The sequence below is a fragment of the Parasteatoda tepidariorum genome, chromosome 8 (assembly GCF_043381705.1).
Source record: "Parasteatoda tepidariorum isolate YZ-2023 chromosome 8, CAS_Ptep_4.0, whole genome shotgun sequence".
NCBI classification, from domain to species: domain Eukaryota; kingdom Metazoa; phylum Arthropoda; class Arachnida; order Araneae; family Theridiidae; genus Parasteatoda; species Parasteatoda tepidariorum.
This window is the reverse complement of record NC_092211.1, coordinates 68,260,319-68,277,732: the sequence shown is the minus strand read 5'-3', so window position 1 is coordinate 68,277,732 and position 17,414 is coordinate 68,260,319. Positions and strand designations below refer to the sequence as shown.

General features: G+C 29.2%; 1 protein-coding gene across 10 annotated transcripts in view; it reads right to left on the bottom strand.

Annotated features, from left to right (window-relative positions):
• LOC107443623 (transcription factor AP-2) overlaps window positions 1–17,414 on the bottom strand; it is a 190,988-nt gene that overhangs the window by 51,687 nt on the left and 121,887 nt on the right. For 6 of the 10 annotated variants that reach the window (XM_071184187.1, XM_071184189.1, XM_071184191.1 and 3 more), the window contains exon 2: window positions 2,117–2,635. In XM_071184187.1, the coding sequence (XP_071040288.1) occupies window positions 2,117–2,635 (519 nt within the window). Of the gene's footprint in view, window positions 1–2,116; window positions 2,636–14,921; window positions 16,138–17,414 lie in introns of those variants that run through there. The other 4 variants (XM_016057554.4, XM_016057553.4, XM_016057555.4 and 1 more) reach the window with 2 other exon arrangements.

The following is a 17,414-nucleotide window of genomic DNA, read 5'->3' as shown; positions in this document are numbered from 1 at the left end:
AATTCGCATAGATTGGATCTTCTTTTTTATGAATTCATTGAATGTTTAAAAAACCGAAAACATTTTACAATCGAATTCCTCAGATTGTTGTTGTAACTATTTGGTCTTGTGTGCTTCATCTGTGTAGGTTTGTTTAAGAATATTTATTTTTAAAGCGGAAACAGGCCTTAACCTTCTTTTAAACACATTCGGTATTTTTTTCAAAAAAAAATGTTTAGTTTGTACAATAATTTGAAACACGGAAATGATAGCGTAAACAAATGAATCATGTTATTATTATTGTTATTTCGAAATGTTGACAGAAACAATAATAATACAAACTTTATGAAACAATGAACAAAAATAAAATAACTGTTTTCTATAATCAACTAAAAAAAGTTACATTAATCGATTTCATATATTTTTTTTGTGTGGAAAATAATGATAAATAATGTGAGATAACTGATAAGTAAGTAATTTAATAGGTAAAAAGCAAGGTGGTTTTCTTTCGATTTCAAATCATAAGAATGTTTGATATTGTAATTTTCAAAAATAAATAATTTTGAAGCAATTCTTAGATTATCATAAGATGGATCAGTTTACGATTCGTACACGAGTGTGGGGGGNGGGGGGGGGGGGTCCAAATTAACCCGAAATATTCCATCAAGATATTCGAATGGCCTCACGTTGCATTTTAAAATGGAGTAATTAGTTCAAATAAAATAGAGTATGTTCAAAATAAATGGTTAAAATAAAATGGAGTAAGTTGTTAATGTTCTACACTATCAAGTTTTTTTTTAAAAAATTTTTTATACCCGTCGTTGAACAGCCGACTACTAAGAGTTCACGACTACTAATGTTCAACTCCGTAACCTTGTAATTTTGAACCAATTCAGAAGACAAGGAAACTCCTGGATCAGTACCCCCAGAGGTATTGATTTGTTATGGGAATGCGACATGGAGGTCTTTGCGACTAGACAGATTTAACGTGCATCAGTCACCATTTACTACACGGGGAGTCTTCAGCCGGCGGGGATCGAACCCACGAACTCTCAGATATGGGCCCAGTGCCCTATCAACCAGGCTATCCCGGCCATAACTATCAAGTCATTGTGTTATTTAAATTTAATATAAAACAAAACCTTAGGGACTGACCTGAACGTTTATTGGAAATTTTATAGAAAAAATTCTGCGACACCATGAGGAATTACTGTCAACCTTAGTTTTAAACAAAGGCTTAAGAAGCTTGTAATTTAAAAGCTTAGTGGAAGGTGCTTCTAAAATGACATTACTTAGGAAAGTATCTTATTTTACACTTAATTAAATGTACTGATTGATTTATTTTGTTAAATATTTAAATTTCACACATTTCGGTGGATAACGATACTGAGGGACAATCTTTTAGAGTTTTCGGAGTGGTTAAATGTTCCAATTGTATTGGATAATAAGCAGTCGACAAGTGAACGTAGAAAACTGTCTTTTGACTATAGAATAAAAGAACACTTAGAATGCAAATGTATTTGTAAGTTTTTTTGTGTATGTATGTATGTATGTATGTATGTATGTAAGAGTTTAAATGAGTGATAGAGATTTATAGACTTTGTCAATAGGAAGCTTGCAAACGAGAAATAAAGGCAAGACATAATCCTATTCAGTGTAGTAGTGTGAAGAGGCTGTTGCCTAAATGTAACGAAATGTAAAGACTGATATCATGTTATGATTAAATAATGAAATCTGGCATCAGTCTTTACGTATCAGTCTAACATATGACTTATAACATAGATTTATAGTATTAGTTTTCACGTATCACACTAACATATGATCCTTAATATAATATTATAGTATCATTTTTCATGTATAAATCTAACATATGACTCATAACAAAGCAGTATGGTATCAGTTTTCACTTATCCATTTTACATATGATCCATAACTTAGTATTGTATCAGTTTTCTCGTATAAGTCTAACATATGACTCTTAACATAGCAGTATGGTATCAGTTTTCACCTATCCATTTAACATATGATCCATAACTTAGTATTATTGTATCAGTTTTCTCGCATAAGCCTAACATATGACTCTTAATATTGTATTGTGTCTATCTTGCAACACATAAATTGTAAATAATTGACTTACTTGTCCGTCATCTATGGATGGTAAGGTGGCGTTGTGAAGATTGAGCAAGTCTTGTTCACTAAGACCATGGTGTCCTCCATGCACCAGAACGTCCGGCCTTCGTACAGCCGCATACGTTGGATCGCCCCTACTTCGGACAGAATCCGCGTACGTGGCAGAGAGGCCAGGATGCATCCCCGTTTGCAAAGGATGCAATGGGTCATCGTCACGTCGAACATTATGTGATCTTTGCGTTGGTGGATGCAGTTGATGGTATTGGTGTTGGGGATGTTGGGCTGCGAGACTGTTTAAGTGTCCATATGGGTCAGCCGGATTGACCGCATGCGCAGCATGGTGAAAGTCCAACTGTTGTTGAGGTAGGTTGTATGGAGGTGGGAAATAGGGAGGTTGAAAATCAGCAGATGTCGGTGTGTGCGTTAGGCGAGGTGTGCTGCTGAAAGTAGCTGTTGAGCCCACAGAGCCGATGCTGGTAATCGGACCAAGGCTTGCCGCATGGCCGCTTACCAAATCACGTCGCTCCTGCAAAATTAAAAGGATATATTAGGAAAAAAAAAGCTCTTGAATTTGTTTAAAATAATATTTTTTTGCAGAAAAATTGATTGCGTAACTTACAAATTATCAGAGTAAAAACTAAATACTTTTTTAGAGGTTATTACTTTAATTGATTTCATTACCGGCTTGAAACAGCCGACGCATTTTCGGTTCTTTGAATATCACTGTTCTACTTCGTAGCCTCGTGATTTTGAACCCAACTCAGAAGACAAGGGGTAGACATTGGACCGAACAACTCGCCTTTATGGAGGACTTATTATGGAACAACCTGCACTTACATTTCATAGTGAGGAAAGTCATTAAAACCTTCCACGGTTAGCCTGACAGAAAAGGGATTCAAAGTCATGAACCGTCTACAACGGAGAATGTATCATGTCCGCGCTGTGGTCGGAGCAGAATTCGCACAGATTGCCATAGCTGAGATTCGTACCTGAGTCACTTCATTGGGAGATGAGTGCTTTATCCTCTGTGTTACCACAGCTGAATTTCTATTACTTAAAAAAATGAATAAGCATAATTTGATAAAATTTAAGTATGTGAATATAAGTAAAACAAAACTACGCCTCTTCCCATTTAAAAATTATTCAGAGGCAATTGCTTTTGTTACATCTATTTGGGGGGGGGGGTCATACTTTCAATATTCGGAGCAGCTCTTCAGTTGAATCGTATAGATGTAGAGTTTAATTGAAAAATAGTCAAGAGTGGCTATACTACGTCAAACAGCAATTCAAAGTAATAAACTCAAACAATAAAGCAAAATGAATCCACAACCAGAATTAACGAAGAAATAGAAAAAGTATACTAGAAACAGTTGATTGAGAAAAAAGAATTTTAAAAAATATGAGGGCATATTGTTATGTTTCATTGAAAAAAATGTTGTTTTTGTGATTGTTGGAAGTTCAAAACAATTATTAATTATTATTATTTTAAACTTTGTTTATCTCTAACTAGTGCAATCTATAATGATAAAAAAATTATTAAAGCTTTACTTCGAGTTTACAGAATACAATTTGTATTTTTATTTTATACAATTGGTGTTTTTATTTTATGCAATTTCTGTTTTTTTTTTTTAAATGTAAATCAGCCTTAAGAATAGAACACAAAAAGCATTTTGCATAAATAACTTAACATGATAGTTATTATTGCTATTTTTGATATTTCAAAGAAATAAAAAAAAACTTTTAAAGCGGCAAAACATAAAGACATTCTTTTATATTACCATAAAACATTAGTGTATATAACGAGAGTTAATAACAGTTTTTTTAAGATACACTAATGCTTAACATCTATGTTTAGTGATAACCACATGCTTAAAGGTAAAACAAATAACATATAATTTACGGAAGGGAGCGGAAATTTAAAATTCGATGGAGCATCATTTAAAAATATTACATAAACTATAACTCATCTTAAGTTAAAATAACTATGAAAAGATACGCTTAGTTAGGTCTTATCGTATACTCCGAAGAAGAAAGACACATCGCAATTACTGGAATTCACCAACCGTTTCGGAATCTATAATATTGCTCCAGAGTTTACACAAAATATGCTCGTGTGGGAAAAGATTTTTCTAGAGCATAATTTATTTATTTTTCTCCACTCGACAACTTTATAAATTCCGCATTTGGTACAACGAACTAAGAGCACGCACCATCACACACAAACATTTCAGAACGAGAGATTTTTTTTCCGAATTATAGGATTCATCTCGTTTAGTGGTTCGTGAAATCCTTCCTGTATAGGTTCCTGTGTACAGCCTCTTGTTTGAAAAACGTTTTCTTAGTCGATGCTGTTGTTGAAAAGGAAAATGTTTATTTTACATTTTGGAAAAGATTTGTGTTTTTTCTCAGGGTTTTTGAGAGTTGTTTATGGTTACACTTTCTACACAGAAGCTATAAAATGTTACTTTCGGGTGCATTCTAAGTAAAAGAAAACATTTGTTTCAGTCTTAGAAATCTCGAAGAATTCAAATTTGGTGCAATGTTAATAAAGTGCTAAACGAAATTGTAGTACTTCTTAAACTTGATTAAATGATATTACGGTTCATTTTACAGCTAAGTACTCAAATAAAATTTAAATGTTAAGCTGATTTTTCCATAGGTTATTTTCTCTATAATCCATTAGTTGCTTAGTTCAAAGTATTGTGCCAGTTTGAAATTAAATCATCATCATTAAAGATAAAAGATACAAACTTATTCCCATTTAAATTTGAATTTAAGAAATTTTCATTGATGTGTAAAAAGAATTTTTGACTCATGAAGTGAATTTTCCTTGCACAAAATGTAATCTATAGATTTCACTTATGGGGCACCCTAAACTCGGGTATTTCTCTATCTATTTGCAACACTATAATTACTATTAGTTTTGTTAGGTTGTCCTAAATAATAATTTAAGTAGTGTTAACACGTTGAATGCCGCTCTACTTTTAAATGGCTTGCCCGTCTGGCCAAATGGTAAATGACTACAAACTAAATTCGCAAATTTGACAGATTTTGCTAGTTTTTTAAAAGATTTAGTATGAAATATCTGAAAAAAGTGGTGAATTATATAAGCCTACGAATTGTTAAGAAATAGTGGTGGCTAAAATTCTACTAAATTGAATTTATTAAACCAAGGATCACAATTAATAAACTACCATTTGAAAATGTTTATTCGCTGTCCGGATCAAGTTGGCATCTCTGAGTATATAAATAAAGCTATTTTTGTATGTTCTATATTGCATTAATTTCTTCAAACCATTTAAGTAACGATAATAATACAAAAATATCACAAATTTACTCGAATTATGTGTTTCTAATAATCTCGGCTTCGCCGGTGACCCCCCTGGCTCTACAACAAACTCAGTGTCGGTCACCGGTGACTCCCATGCCATTCAACGTGTTAAAAAATTAGTTATACAGTAAGTATTTATTTAGATTCATTTTGTTGGATCGTTTTGAGTAATAACTTAAGTAGTGGTGAGTAGATAGTTATACGTTAAGTATTTAGTTAAAATAATTTTGTAATTTCATCGAAATAAAAACTGGTTTACGAAGTTATTATTTGAATTTATAAATGGTGCTGCATATTGTCGCTTAAAATTGAAAGGCTGATGACAGAGCACAAAAAAAAACATACATCAACAAAACATGGTATTTTGTAACTTGTCAGCAACTCAATTACAATGCATAACAGTCACAAATCAATTACAAAAATTAGTTACAAATTCACTGGCTATGAAGCACTGTTAATGAGTTTTTCCACTCAAAAGTAATTAATAATTTTGTTCTAAATTAAGACTGCAAGGTATTTATCAACTGGTGAACAGCACAATTAAAAGGTAGATCTAAATATCAGATAACACCAACCAACAAAAAAAAAAAAAGAAGGAAATCAAGTAGCGAACAAATTGCTCATGTGTAACATTTTGTAACTGTGGTTGAACAGCCGATACAATTTTGGGTTTACGACAACTAATGTTCAACTCCGTAGCCTTGTAATTTTGAACCCAATCCAGAAGACAAGGGAACTCCTGGATCGAGTATTGGGAGAAACATTTGCCTTCGTGGGGGACTTTTTGATGGAGCTAGCCCATATTTCCATTACATGAAGATGAAGACCACGAGAACCTCCCACGGTTAGCCTGACGGCAAGGGGACTCTAACCCATGATCCGTCTACCACTGAGGATATTTCACGTCAGCACTGTGGTCGGTGCAGGCCGGATGCGGAATTCACATCTACCGGGATTCGAATCCGGTTCGCTGCATTGGAAGGCGAACGCTCTATCCCTGACCCATCGCGGCTCTCATGTGCAACATTAGGTTAAATGATTTTTAAGCAATAACATAAAGTTTAGTGTTATTATAAAGCAAAAAGGGGAAAAAAAATATCAATTAGGCCTTAATAGTACGTAACAGTTAACTGTTTAGCAAAAATACAACACAGAGTTAGAACAAAAAATAAATAAGCCACATTAAATATGTAGCTTTTTCTTTTCATCGACGAGATTAATGTTAGTCTTTTTTTTATAAAATATACCTTATCAAATGATCAAAGACTCACAACGAAACAAATTGCCAGCTTTTATTAAAAGATAACAACGTAATAAACAAAAATAAATAGGCAAATCAAAACGTGAAAAAGTTGCTCATGTGTAGCCATCGATAAGTAGATCTTCAAGCATTGCCACAAAGATTAGTCTTATTAAATGGTAAAAATTATATATCCATGTTCAAAGCTTTATCAAAACGTAACAGCTTAATTTTTAATTAATTAAATTAGCTTAATTTTTTTAAACAAAGTTTTTTCCTTTGCATCCTCACGATAATTATTAATTCCGTAATGAAATATGCATAATTAAACGATTAATTCTCGACTAAGTTACCAGATAAAAAAATCTAACAAATAAATAAGCAAGTAACGAGCGAAAAAGTTGTTCATATGCAACATCAGGCGGATTGTTTCTCAAACAGTGACGGCGCTTGATGTTATGGAATAGAACAGATGTAATATATTCCTATTCAGGACTTCAACAATACGTATCAGTTAACTATTTGGCGTAAAAAATGTATTAGCTTAAAAAACAAATTAAATATTTAGTGTTTCTTAATCATCGACTAGATAAATATTAATTTTGTCATGCAATATACCTAATAAAAAAGACTATTAATTGCTCGACTTAAATACCAAATAACATCATCCAACAAATAAATAAGCAACTAATGAGCGAAAAAGTTGCCCATGTGCAACATTAGGTAGATTGCTTTTCAAACAATGACATTAATACTTAAAGGTAATGAATACCAACAAATGAATAGATCTATATTCAGGGATTAAAAAGCTACCGTTGACTGGTCGATCAGAACAAAATCCATGGATTTGGAATCGTCCCTCTTGTAGTTTAACAAGTTTTCTTTAACAAAGCCGAGAAAGAGGAAACTACGGCAAAACCCTTGAGGCGACAAAGCAAATAATAAGTAAAATTAAAACTGCACGCACGTTTTAGGAAAAAGATACAGGCATGTGCGTACAATAAAAAATGAAGTGTCCGTTACGTTCCTAAGGTCGCCGGATGTGAAAAGATATTTTATTATTTAATTCGAATATTTTTTTTTTCCTAAACGGTTTCCGTAAGATTTTTAAATACTCTTTTGCTTAAAATAAAACAATCGAATCTTGCTCAGATTTTTATGACGTCTTCAATTTTTTAAGAGAAGATTGCGAGGTTTTCTAAATTTCCTATGCTTAAATAAAGTAATAAAATCGTGTTGAGATTTTTCTATTCACGACGTCTTCTATTTTTTAAGGGAAGATTGCAAGGTTTTCAGAATTTCCTATGCTTGAATAAAATAGTAAAATCGTGTTGAGATTTTTCTATTCACGACGCCTTTAAATTTTTAAGAGAAGATTGCAAGGTTTTCAAAATCTCGTATGCTAGAAAAAAAACAATAAAAACTTCCTCAGATTTTCCTTTTCCCGACGTCTTCAATTTTTTAAGAAAAGATTGTAAAGTTTTCGAAATCTATGCTTAAATAAAACTACAAAATCTTGCTGAGATTTTTCTTTTCATTAGGGTTTTAATTTCTTTAGGAAAGATTGCAAGGTTTTCAAGATCTTTTATACTTAAATAAAACAATTAAATCTTGCTCAGATTTTTCTTTTTATGACGTCTTCAATTTTCTAAGAGAAGATTGCAAGGTTTTCAGAATTTCCTATGCTTAAATAAAATAGTAAAATCGTGTTGAGATTTTTCTATTCACGACGTCTTCAATTTTATAAGGGAAGATGGCAAGGTTTTCAGAATTCCCTATGCTTAAGTAAAATAGTAAAATCGTATTGGGATTTCTCTATTCACGACGTCTTCAATTTCTTAAGAGAAGATTGCAAGATTTTCAGAAATTCCTATGCTTAAATAAAATAGTAAAATCGTGTTGAGATTTTTCTATTCACGACGTCTTCTATTTTTTAAGGGAAGATTGCAAGGTTTTCAGAATTTCCTATGCTTAAATAAAATAGTGAAATCGTGTTGAGATTTTTCTATTCACGACGCCTTCAATTTTTAAAGAGAAGATTGCAAGATTTTCAAAATTTCTTATGTTAGAAAAAAGCAATAAAATCTTCCTCAGATTTTCCTTTTCCCGACGTCTTCAATTTTTTAAGAAAAGATTGTAAAGTTTTCGAAATCTATGCTTAAATAAAACTACAAAATCTTGCTGAGATTTTTCTTTTCATGAAGGTTTTAATTTCTTTAGGAAAGATTGCAAGGTTTTCAAGATCTCTTATACTTAAATAAAACAATTAAATCTTGCTCAGATTTTTCTCTTTATGATTTCTTCAATTCTTTAAGACACGATAGCAAGATCTTAAAAATCTCCTACACTTAAAATAAAACGGCTAAATCTTGATCGCGTCTTCACTATTTATAATACAAACCAATATATAATCTACTTTATACTTGTATTTTTAAATTTGTATTTTTAAATACGTATCTTTCCTTTATTTAACTTAATTTGTATCTTAATATGCATCAGAAATTTGATTCCAATAAGGTGAACCGGGTTCGAATTCCAGCGATGTCTGGTTGGTACGAATTCTACACGCGGTTCGCACCGACCACAGTGTTGACGTAAAATATCACCAGTGATAGAGTCAAGCTAACCATGGCAGGTTTTCGTGATTTTCATTTCCGTGTATCGCAAATGTGGGTATTTTCCATTAAAAAGACCTCCACGAAGGCAAATATCTCCCAATATTTTATCCATGAGTTCCCTTGTCTTCTAGATCGGGTTCAAAATTACAATTCTACGGAGATGAACATTAGCAATCGTAAACCCAAAATTTGGTCGGTTGTTTAACTACGAATAAAATCCTAAATAAAATCCTATAATAAAATCCTGAAATAAAATCCTAACGTATAAAATAAAATCCTAAAATATAAAATCCTAAGGTATAAAATTAGTTAAATTTCTTATAAGTATTTTAGATTTATGTGTTACTTATTGCAAACTGTATTATTTAAACAATATTGTGCATAGGTTATCAGATTTTTGTATTCGATTACAAATATAATTTGTTTGAAACCAAATTTTAATTGTTACTTTAAACACCAGTAAATAATATTTAATAACTCAATTTTATTTTTTAAGTTAGTTCAGTATTTGTTAATGAATCCATAACGTTTTAAAAAATATTTAATATAATAAAATATTTATAGGATTTAATCTAATTAAATATTATATTTTAAATTTAAAGAAAGTAGTTTTAGCATCGACATCTTTTTAAACAAATATTTTATCGATTCCTTTGAATAAAAGCAGTTAACGTGTTATTTATACATTCAAATTGTAATTAAAATACTATTAAAATTAAAATAGTATAAAAACAAAGTAATTGAAATATTCCGTGTTATTTCTATACAAAATGCAGCTAAGACACAAAATATGGCGAGTTTTACCGTCCTAAAAAAAATTAAATAAATAAAACAGACTGAGAAAGTACAAATCTAAATAATTTTGTAACCAAATTCAATAAATGTTTTAAAATGAAAATAAAAACAATCTTAATCAAAATAAAACTCCATTATTTAATATTTTCTGAAACTTTCAATAAAATTCTATTCATGGTCTTAAAACACAATAAGAACATGAACTATGAAACGAAAATAAAAATTATAACAATAAATAACGGTCTGAGTAAATAATATCTATAATTATAAACCTAAACTTAATTTAAACTTTTTAAACAAAATAAATAAAACATTTTGCCAAAATTTAAAAAAAAAATTTTTTAGTAACGTTTTAAGGAGAAAAAAATCCAATTATCGAATTACGTTTTTAGTAGATGATATAGTTGACTCATCTATTTTTCATCTTAGTGATACTTCTTCATCTTGACTAAGATCAGTCAAGCGAAGTTAAAACTTCAAGATGATGTTTTATTCCGGAAAGTTTAGATTTTTATCAATGTTTTTTCTTCCAAAGGGATTAAGTTCTTTATCTGATAAATAAGAGTTCAATTTTGTTTCATAAGTACACTTAGAGCTCAAAACGATATCCGAAATTTGTTTTATTCTTATTAATGAAGTTTTGATAGTCTTGCTTCATTTTAGTAAAGTAAAATATCATTTGAAGTTTCTTAAAAGCAATGAAAGAAACTTTTTATTTTTAAAAACACCATCATGTTGAATTTTTTTTTTTTTTTTTTTTTTGCAATAGTAAAATTATTTAAGTTTTTTAGTAATTTAAAACATATTTATGTTAATTAAAGCTGAAATTTAAAACATTATTAATATTTCCCAGTAGGAGAAAGAGTGATGTTTTTACAAAGAAAGAAAATAAATTATTACATCTGTTTTTACTTATTTATTTATTTGAGATTTGGAACTTATAAATATTTATAATATTACTAATAATTCACAATTTTCAAGTGGTTTAGATATATATTTACTTTTTTAAATAAGAAAATATTTAAATATTTTCTATACATGAATTTTTTACATTAAAAATAAAACTACGAGGAATACATAAATTTTTAAAAAACGAAATAACAAAGATTATGTTATTTACTTATAGTATGAAAAATGATACAAATTTTAGTTATTTTCCTAAGCTTCTGTAGCCTAATTTCCTGTGTTTTAAAAATATTGTATATTATAATATAACCTTTTTTTATTCTTATATTTTTATGTAATTTATTTATTTTTTACTACTTTAATCGTATAAATGTCAGCTTTTTTTTATAACATTTATTGTTTCGATATTTATATCATATAAGTTTAATAAGTATCTCAGCATTAAATAATGTCTCCGCAATTTAAACTAGAAATAAGTATTAAGTATAGCTTTAAAAGTGGAAATTTTCTAGAATTGCTGAAAATTTTAATAAGTATCTCAATATTAAACTATATTTTCACAGTTTAAACTAGAAATAAGTATTAAATATATCTTTAAAAATGGAAATTTTAAAAAATTGCTAAAAAATGTAATAAATATCTCATTATTAAACAATGTTTTCACAGTTTCAACTAAAATGAGTATTAAGTATAAATTTAAAAGTTAAAATTTTATAGAATTGCTTAACGATCTGATTAACTCATGAATCTGAAAACCATATTAAGCTAATAAAGTTCAAGCTGCATCTATACTAAAATTGTTTATACGTTTTTCTTTTTTTCTAACTACATCCATACAAAAATTTACGTTTCTGCGATTGATTTTTAAATCACTTTTGTCAACTAAAGCAAAATGAGAATGTCTTTTTTAGAAATCTTGTAAACTGTCCTATGGTACAAAAGTGTTTAGGTTTTATGTACAACTACATGCAAAAGTCGATAAGTTATAGTAAATTTATTTTTAAATAAAAGATTCAGAGAAATCAAAATCAGAATTAAAATATTTAAAAGAAAAGCAAAATTGGAAAAAGAGTTAAAGAAAAAATTTACTTATAAATTAAAAGCACGCTTTTTTAATTTGTGGTGTAAAATTGAATGAAGAAATATTAATATGCACTTTTTATCAAAGATCAAAATTTGAAAATACTTCAAATAATGCGCATTATTCTGCAAATGAATTATAATTGGAGCATTTCTGATATATTTTTCATAGTATAAAGTTATTTTTCAATAAAATGTAATGTGCAAAGAATTTTTTCAAGTGATAAATAGTTTTGAATAGAAATTGTATTTGTAATAGTATTTGAAAATTGTATAAGTGCTAAATGAAACATGTTTTTTAAACATATTTTTTTCATTTGATATTTTCACAAAAAGGTGGCATTAGTTTGTCCAAATACAAATTTTAAGGTAAAAGGGATTAAAATATTTTACATCATGTACAAAGAAAACTTAAAACTTGCTAAGTTGACAGTAAATAGACTAGATTAAATGTACATGCCAAATGATTTTATAACTCTTTATTAATAACAAAGTTTGCATGCATGTCCTCAATTAAATAATTTGCTAAAATTAACGTTTAGGTTGCTGCTAAATATATCACGCTCTTTCTCTTTGTAGAGATGGAATTTCCATTTTAAGAAGTCTAGAGGGTTTTTTCTATCAAAAGTTTCAATTTTTTGAAAGAAAAAAAAATATATGTTATGAACAATTGTACACGAAGTATAAGAAAATATTCAAAAAACTTCCATAGGTACAGTAAAAATACTAAAACCCTATGAATATAAATGCTGTAAAACCCTATGAATACAGTAAAAATACTTAAATCCTATGAAACCCCTAAATACTAAAACCCAATGAAAACTGAAAATAACACCCCTAATTTTTAAAATAGGAATCGTCTGTAAACTCAGATATTTTGTTTCAAATTTGTTATTCATAGTTTGTCTTTAAATCTGCTTTTCTCAATTCAAATGTTTTCGCATTGTCAGCAAGATTTCTTAACTTCTAAGAGCAAGATTGAACGCAAGATTTCAAAGTTAAAACTTAGTAACATATTTGAGTATAGCGTACTGTTTAAATTCGTTCTGGTACTTAAATATTGGTAATATTTTATATTTCTTCTTGATCAAAATATTTTTTTTCTATAAAAATCAAAGAAAATTAAGTTTTGTTTAATTTAAAAAAAACTTCTTTTTTTTTTAAAAATTTCCTTAAGCTTGTAGGTTTTTAGTGCGAGCTCATTTAACTGTTCATTAAAAGTTGCTTCAATTCATTAACATGATTTTTATGACTTTAATCATGTGCGCAAGACATTATAGTATAATTTTCTACTTCTTCAAATTTTAACTCAAAAGAAAACTGAGTTATAAAAAGTTCTTTACATTGTTTTAAAATGGTCACATTTAAATAATATCAGTACTTGTGTTCAACAACAGTAAAAGATTCAAAATCCGAAGTTAAATATGAGCTAATTTATAGAAAATTTAGAAACAGTTTAACATTCATGTTTTTGTGATGAAATAAAAGACATCTAAATCCCTTAATTAATAAACGTGGTATGAAAATCAAATGCAAAGGATGTAAATTTTAGAACGGTTGCAGTTAAAAAAAGATAATAAAATATATAAGCTTTTTTAGTACATTTGTAGCTCTAATTCATTAACTTAATAATATATTTTTCAGATTTATGAGTTTCAACAACAAGTTTGTTCAACAATTCTGTGAAATTCCCAAATCTAAAGCTTAACTTATTTTTTAGTTGAAAGTGTGGATGGAAACAATGTTTTATTCTAAAATATATGAACTTATATGATCTAAGCATCGAAACAATGAAGTAATGAAAAAAATTTATACTAAAAATTTTTAAAAAAAATTTATACTAAACAAAATACATGTAAAAATTTTATACCGAATTATTTAGATGATTAAAGTATTAAAAAATAAATAAATTGCATAAAAAATTTATTATTATAATATACGATATTTTGTTAAAATACTGGAAAGAATCAGGTTTCAAAATATTTTATTTAATTCATTTTACTAAAAATAATGAATTGGGAAGCAAGGTAAAGTTTCGAGGAAAAGGTAATGAAATAAAATTTCAAAAACATCTACATTTAGTAAATTATAACAATAGATGAAGCATAGTTTAATAATTTAAAGAAACGATAATTTATTAAAAAATAATAAGTAAATAAATTATCATAGCCCAGATTTAATTTAAAATTAGTTTTTAAATTTATCTTTTACTAAGTTTTTATATGTAAATCCATTTAGTAAAACTAAAACAATAAACAAGATATCACTTATAAAAGAAAAAAAGGAATAAAGACGTATTATTACATAATATATTTAATTCAAGATAGTTTTTAAATTAATATTTTAGGAAAATTTTATAAGTAAATGTATTTACTAAACTTCAGCAATATATAAAATGCCACCTATTTATTTAAAGCAAAAATAGTTCATAAAAGAAAATAATAAATAAACATATAATCACGTTTTAAATACAATTTTAGTTAACTCTAGCAATAAATAAAATGCCGCCTATTTATTTAAAGAAACGATAATTCTTAAAAGAAAATAATAAATAAACATATTATCTCCCATTGTAAAATATAATTTTAGTTAACTCTAGCAATAAATAAAATGCCGCCTATTCATTTAAAGAAACAATAGTTCATAGAAGAAAATAATAACTGAATACATTATCACATTGTAAATATAATTTTAACTTTAAATTAATCCTTCAATTAAATTTTATAAGCAAATACAAAATTAAATATAACAATATATAAAATATTGATTATTAATTCAAAGAAATTATATCTTTTTAAAGAGTAGTTTTAAATTCAGTTTTTATAGATTGAAATATTTTTACCTCGGACTCGTATGGCAGAGAAAACTGCGAACGGGCGATTCCCGTTTTTGGAGCAATAGCCTGGGTAGGCGAAAAAGGTGACATCCCTTCTCCTTCTGCCGGGGGTCCTTTTAGTCCCTTCCTTGATGACACAATGTCCGATTGATGTTGCAACTGTGCCATCAACATCTCCCACGTTTCCCGAGGGGGTTCCCCCACCCCGACTTCGGGCAACACTTGCACGTCGGCCAACTTGAAGGCAGATCAAAAAACCCCACAATATTAAGTCAAATAGATCGAAGCATGAAGCGCGGATTTTTCAAGTCTGCTTCTGTGATCTTTGGCCAATGTATGAATGGTGATTCCTTCGGAAGATTCCCGTCCACAACTTCTTCAGTACGGGATGGAGACGAAAAGAAAAAACGGGTTTTTTTTACAGTTGTTTCTCGGCGGAGAGTGTTTACTTTGTTATTTGTATTGAATTATGATGAGCGTTTGTTACAATTGCTGCTGTTGATTTCTTCGAAACAAAACTTTATAATTTCTTTGCTGCTAAACGATTTGAGATATCGGGCAGGCCAAATTCAGCAAAAAGTACTTTTTAATTCATCTTATCATATTGTATAACTTTCTCAATTTAGTAAAATTGCAGGAATTATCATCTCAGTTCTTCTAATCTTATTCCAAGATACATCTAATTCATTAAAACTGTCATTTTCTCAATCGATCTTATCCGAGACCAAAAATTTTTCTGTATTTTTATTCATGGGAATCTTCGTAAATGTCCACTTTTTTCAATGCCACGACTCGGAAATAAAATCACTGCAGAAAATCTTACCTAAAAATAATATTTTCACGAAGTCAAAGTTCACGAATGAAAAAATTTATCAACATGGAAACTGAATGAATTGAAGAATCAGTTTTATGATTCCAGTATTAAAAAGCGTCAATAGAATAAGTTGCCTATGTAAGTCTGTCCATGCCGATAACACATTGTTCCATCTAACTTCGAATAAATAAATAAATCACGGTTAAACATTAAAAAAATCGTCTGCCTATAAAACTTGTAGGCTCCCTAAGCTGAAGCGGCCTGCATCTGCCTGGAGGCTTCTGAAGAGCTTGAGCTGAGTTTTTAGGACGAAAAACGCGTCAAGCTACGTTGAACTCACCTCCGCCGAGATTCACCCAATACCTATGCTTCCTTGCCTTCTCCACCCCTCCGCACCTTGCCAAAGGGGATGGTAAGAGAATCAAATAGGGGTGGAGTAGAGGGGTTGGGATGAATGGATGTTTGGAAGAGGAAGATTAGAAAGTGTAATGCATTCATTTCTCTCATCATTCCATGACTTGGCTTCTGTCATCGTTTTCACTTTAATTCGAACGCGCATTAACTAATCAACATTCTACAGTTACTAATTGATTAACTTCATCAAATTTGTAATTATGGAATTTTAATCAAAGTATATTATTATTGAAATTGCCTAATTGTTTAAAAGTGAAAGAAAGATTGACTAATTTCATGCTGCTTCGTTCTGATTTGTAACGTGATTCATGTTGCCTAACTAATTGGTATTCTTCAATTACTAATTGGTTTTACGCTGATTAATATAACAGCTAGAGTTTTATCCAAAATATCTATATTATTAACTAATTCGTCGAAAAATTTAAAGTTAAATACATGAAATTAATTTTACTCTATATGATTTTCGGACACGTAGAAAAAACAAGAAAGAAAATTACACTATGAAAAATTCCGGTAAAAAGAACAGGCACTCAGGGTGCTGATACTTTTTACCGTAAAATCCGTTCTTCCAGAACTCGTTAGTTAACAAAAAATATGATATACAGCAAATGTTTACAGTAATAATTACCGTAAAATCACTGAATCACTCTAATTAAATAAATATCACTGTAAAAATTACAATATAATATTTTACAATAATAATGGATTTTATGGATGATGCACTCAAAGAACCGGTAATTTATACCGTAAATTAATATTGTATTTTTTACAGTGTGATTTTTTTTTACAATAAATATTTGGCTTAAATTTATTTAATTAGAAATTTTGAAACTTTATCTAAAATTCTTAGTATTGAATCTGCAGATATTTTTAAAACAATTTGTAATAAAGATAAATTCGGATAAGAAAAGGAAGATTAGATAGTTTACACTATTAGAAATGTCTCCGCGAAAATGGTCAAATAGCAATTAATTTAATTCTTATCATACCATATTAAAACAAAACTGTCAAATGCCCGTAAAAAGGATAATATTCAAACTTAAATGTGAAAAAAAACGTTTATTGAGTGTTTTTTTCTAATACGGTTAAAGAAGCGCAATTCTATCCGCGCCAAATAGGCCTATCTTATAAGGCAATTTTCTTCCGAGCAACTGGGTGCATACTGTAGCAGAGAAGGCGAATTGGTCAATCTCATAACCAGCCGTACAGGCGTTCGAATCCCAGCTAATTGGTGTAGCTCCCACAAAGCTCCAATGTCCATTTAAGTTTTA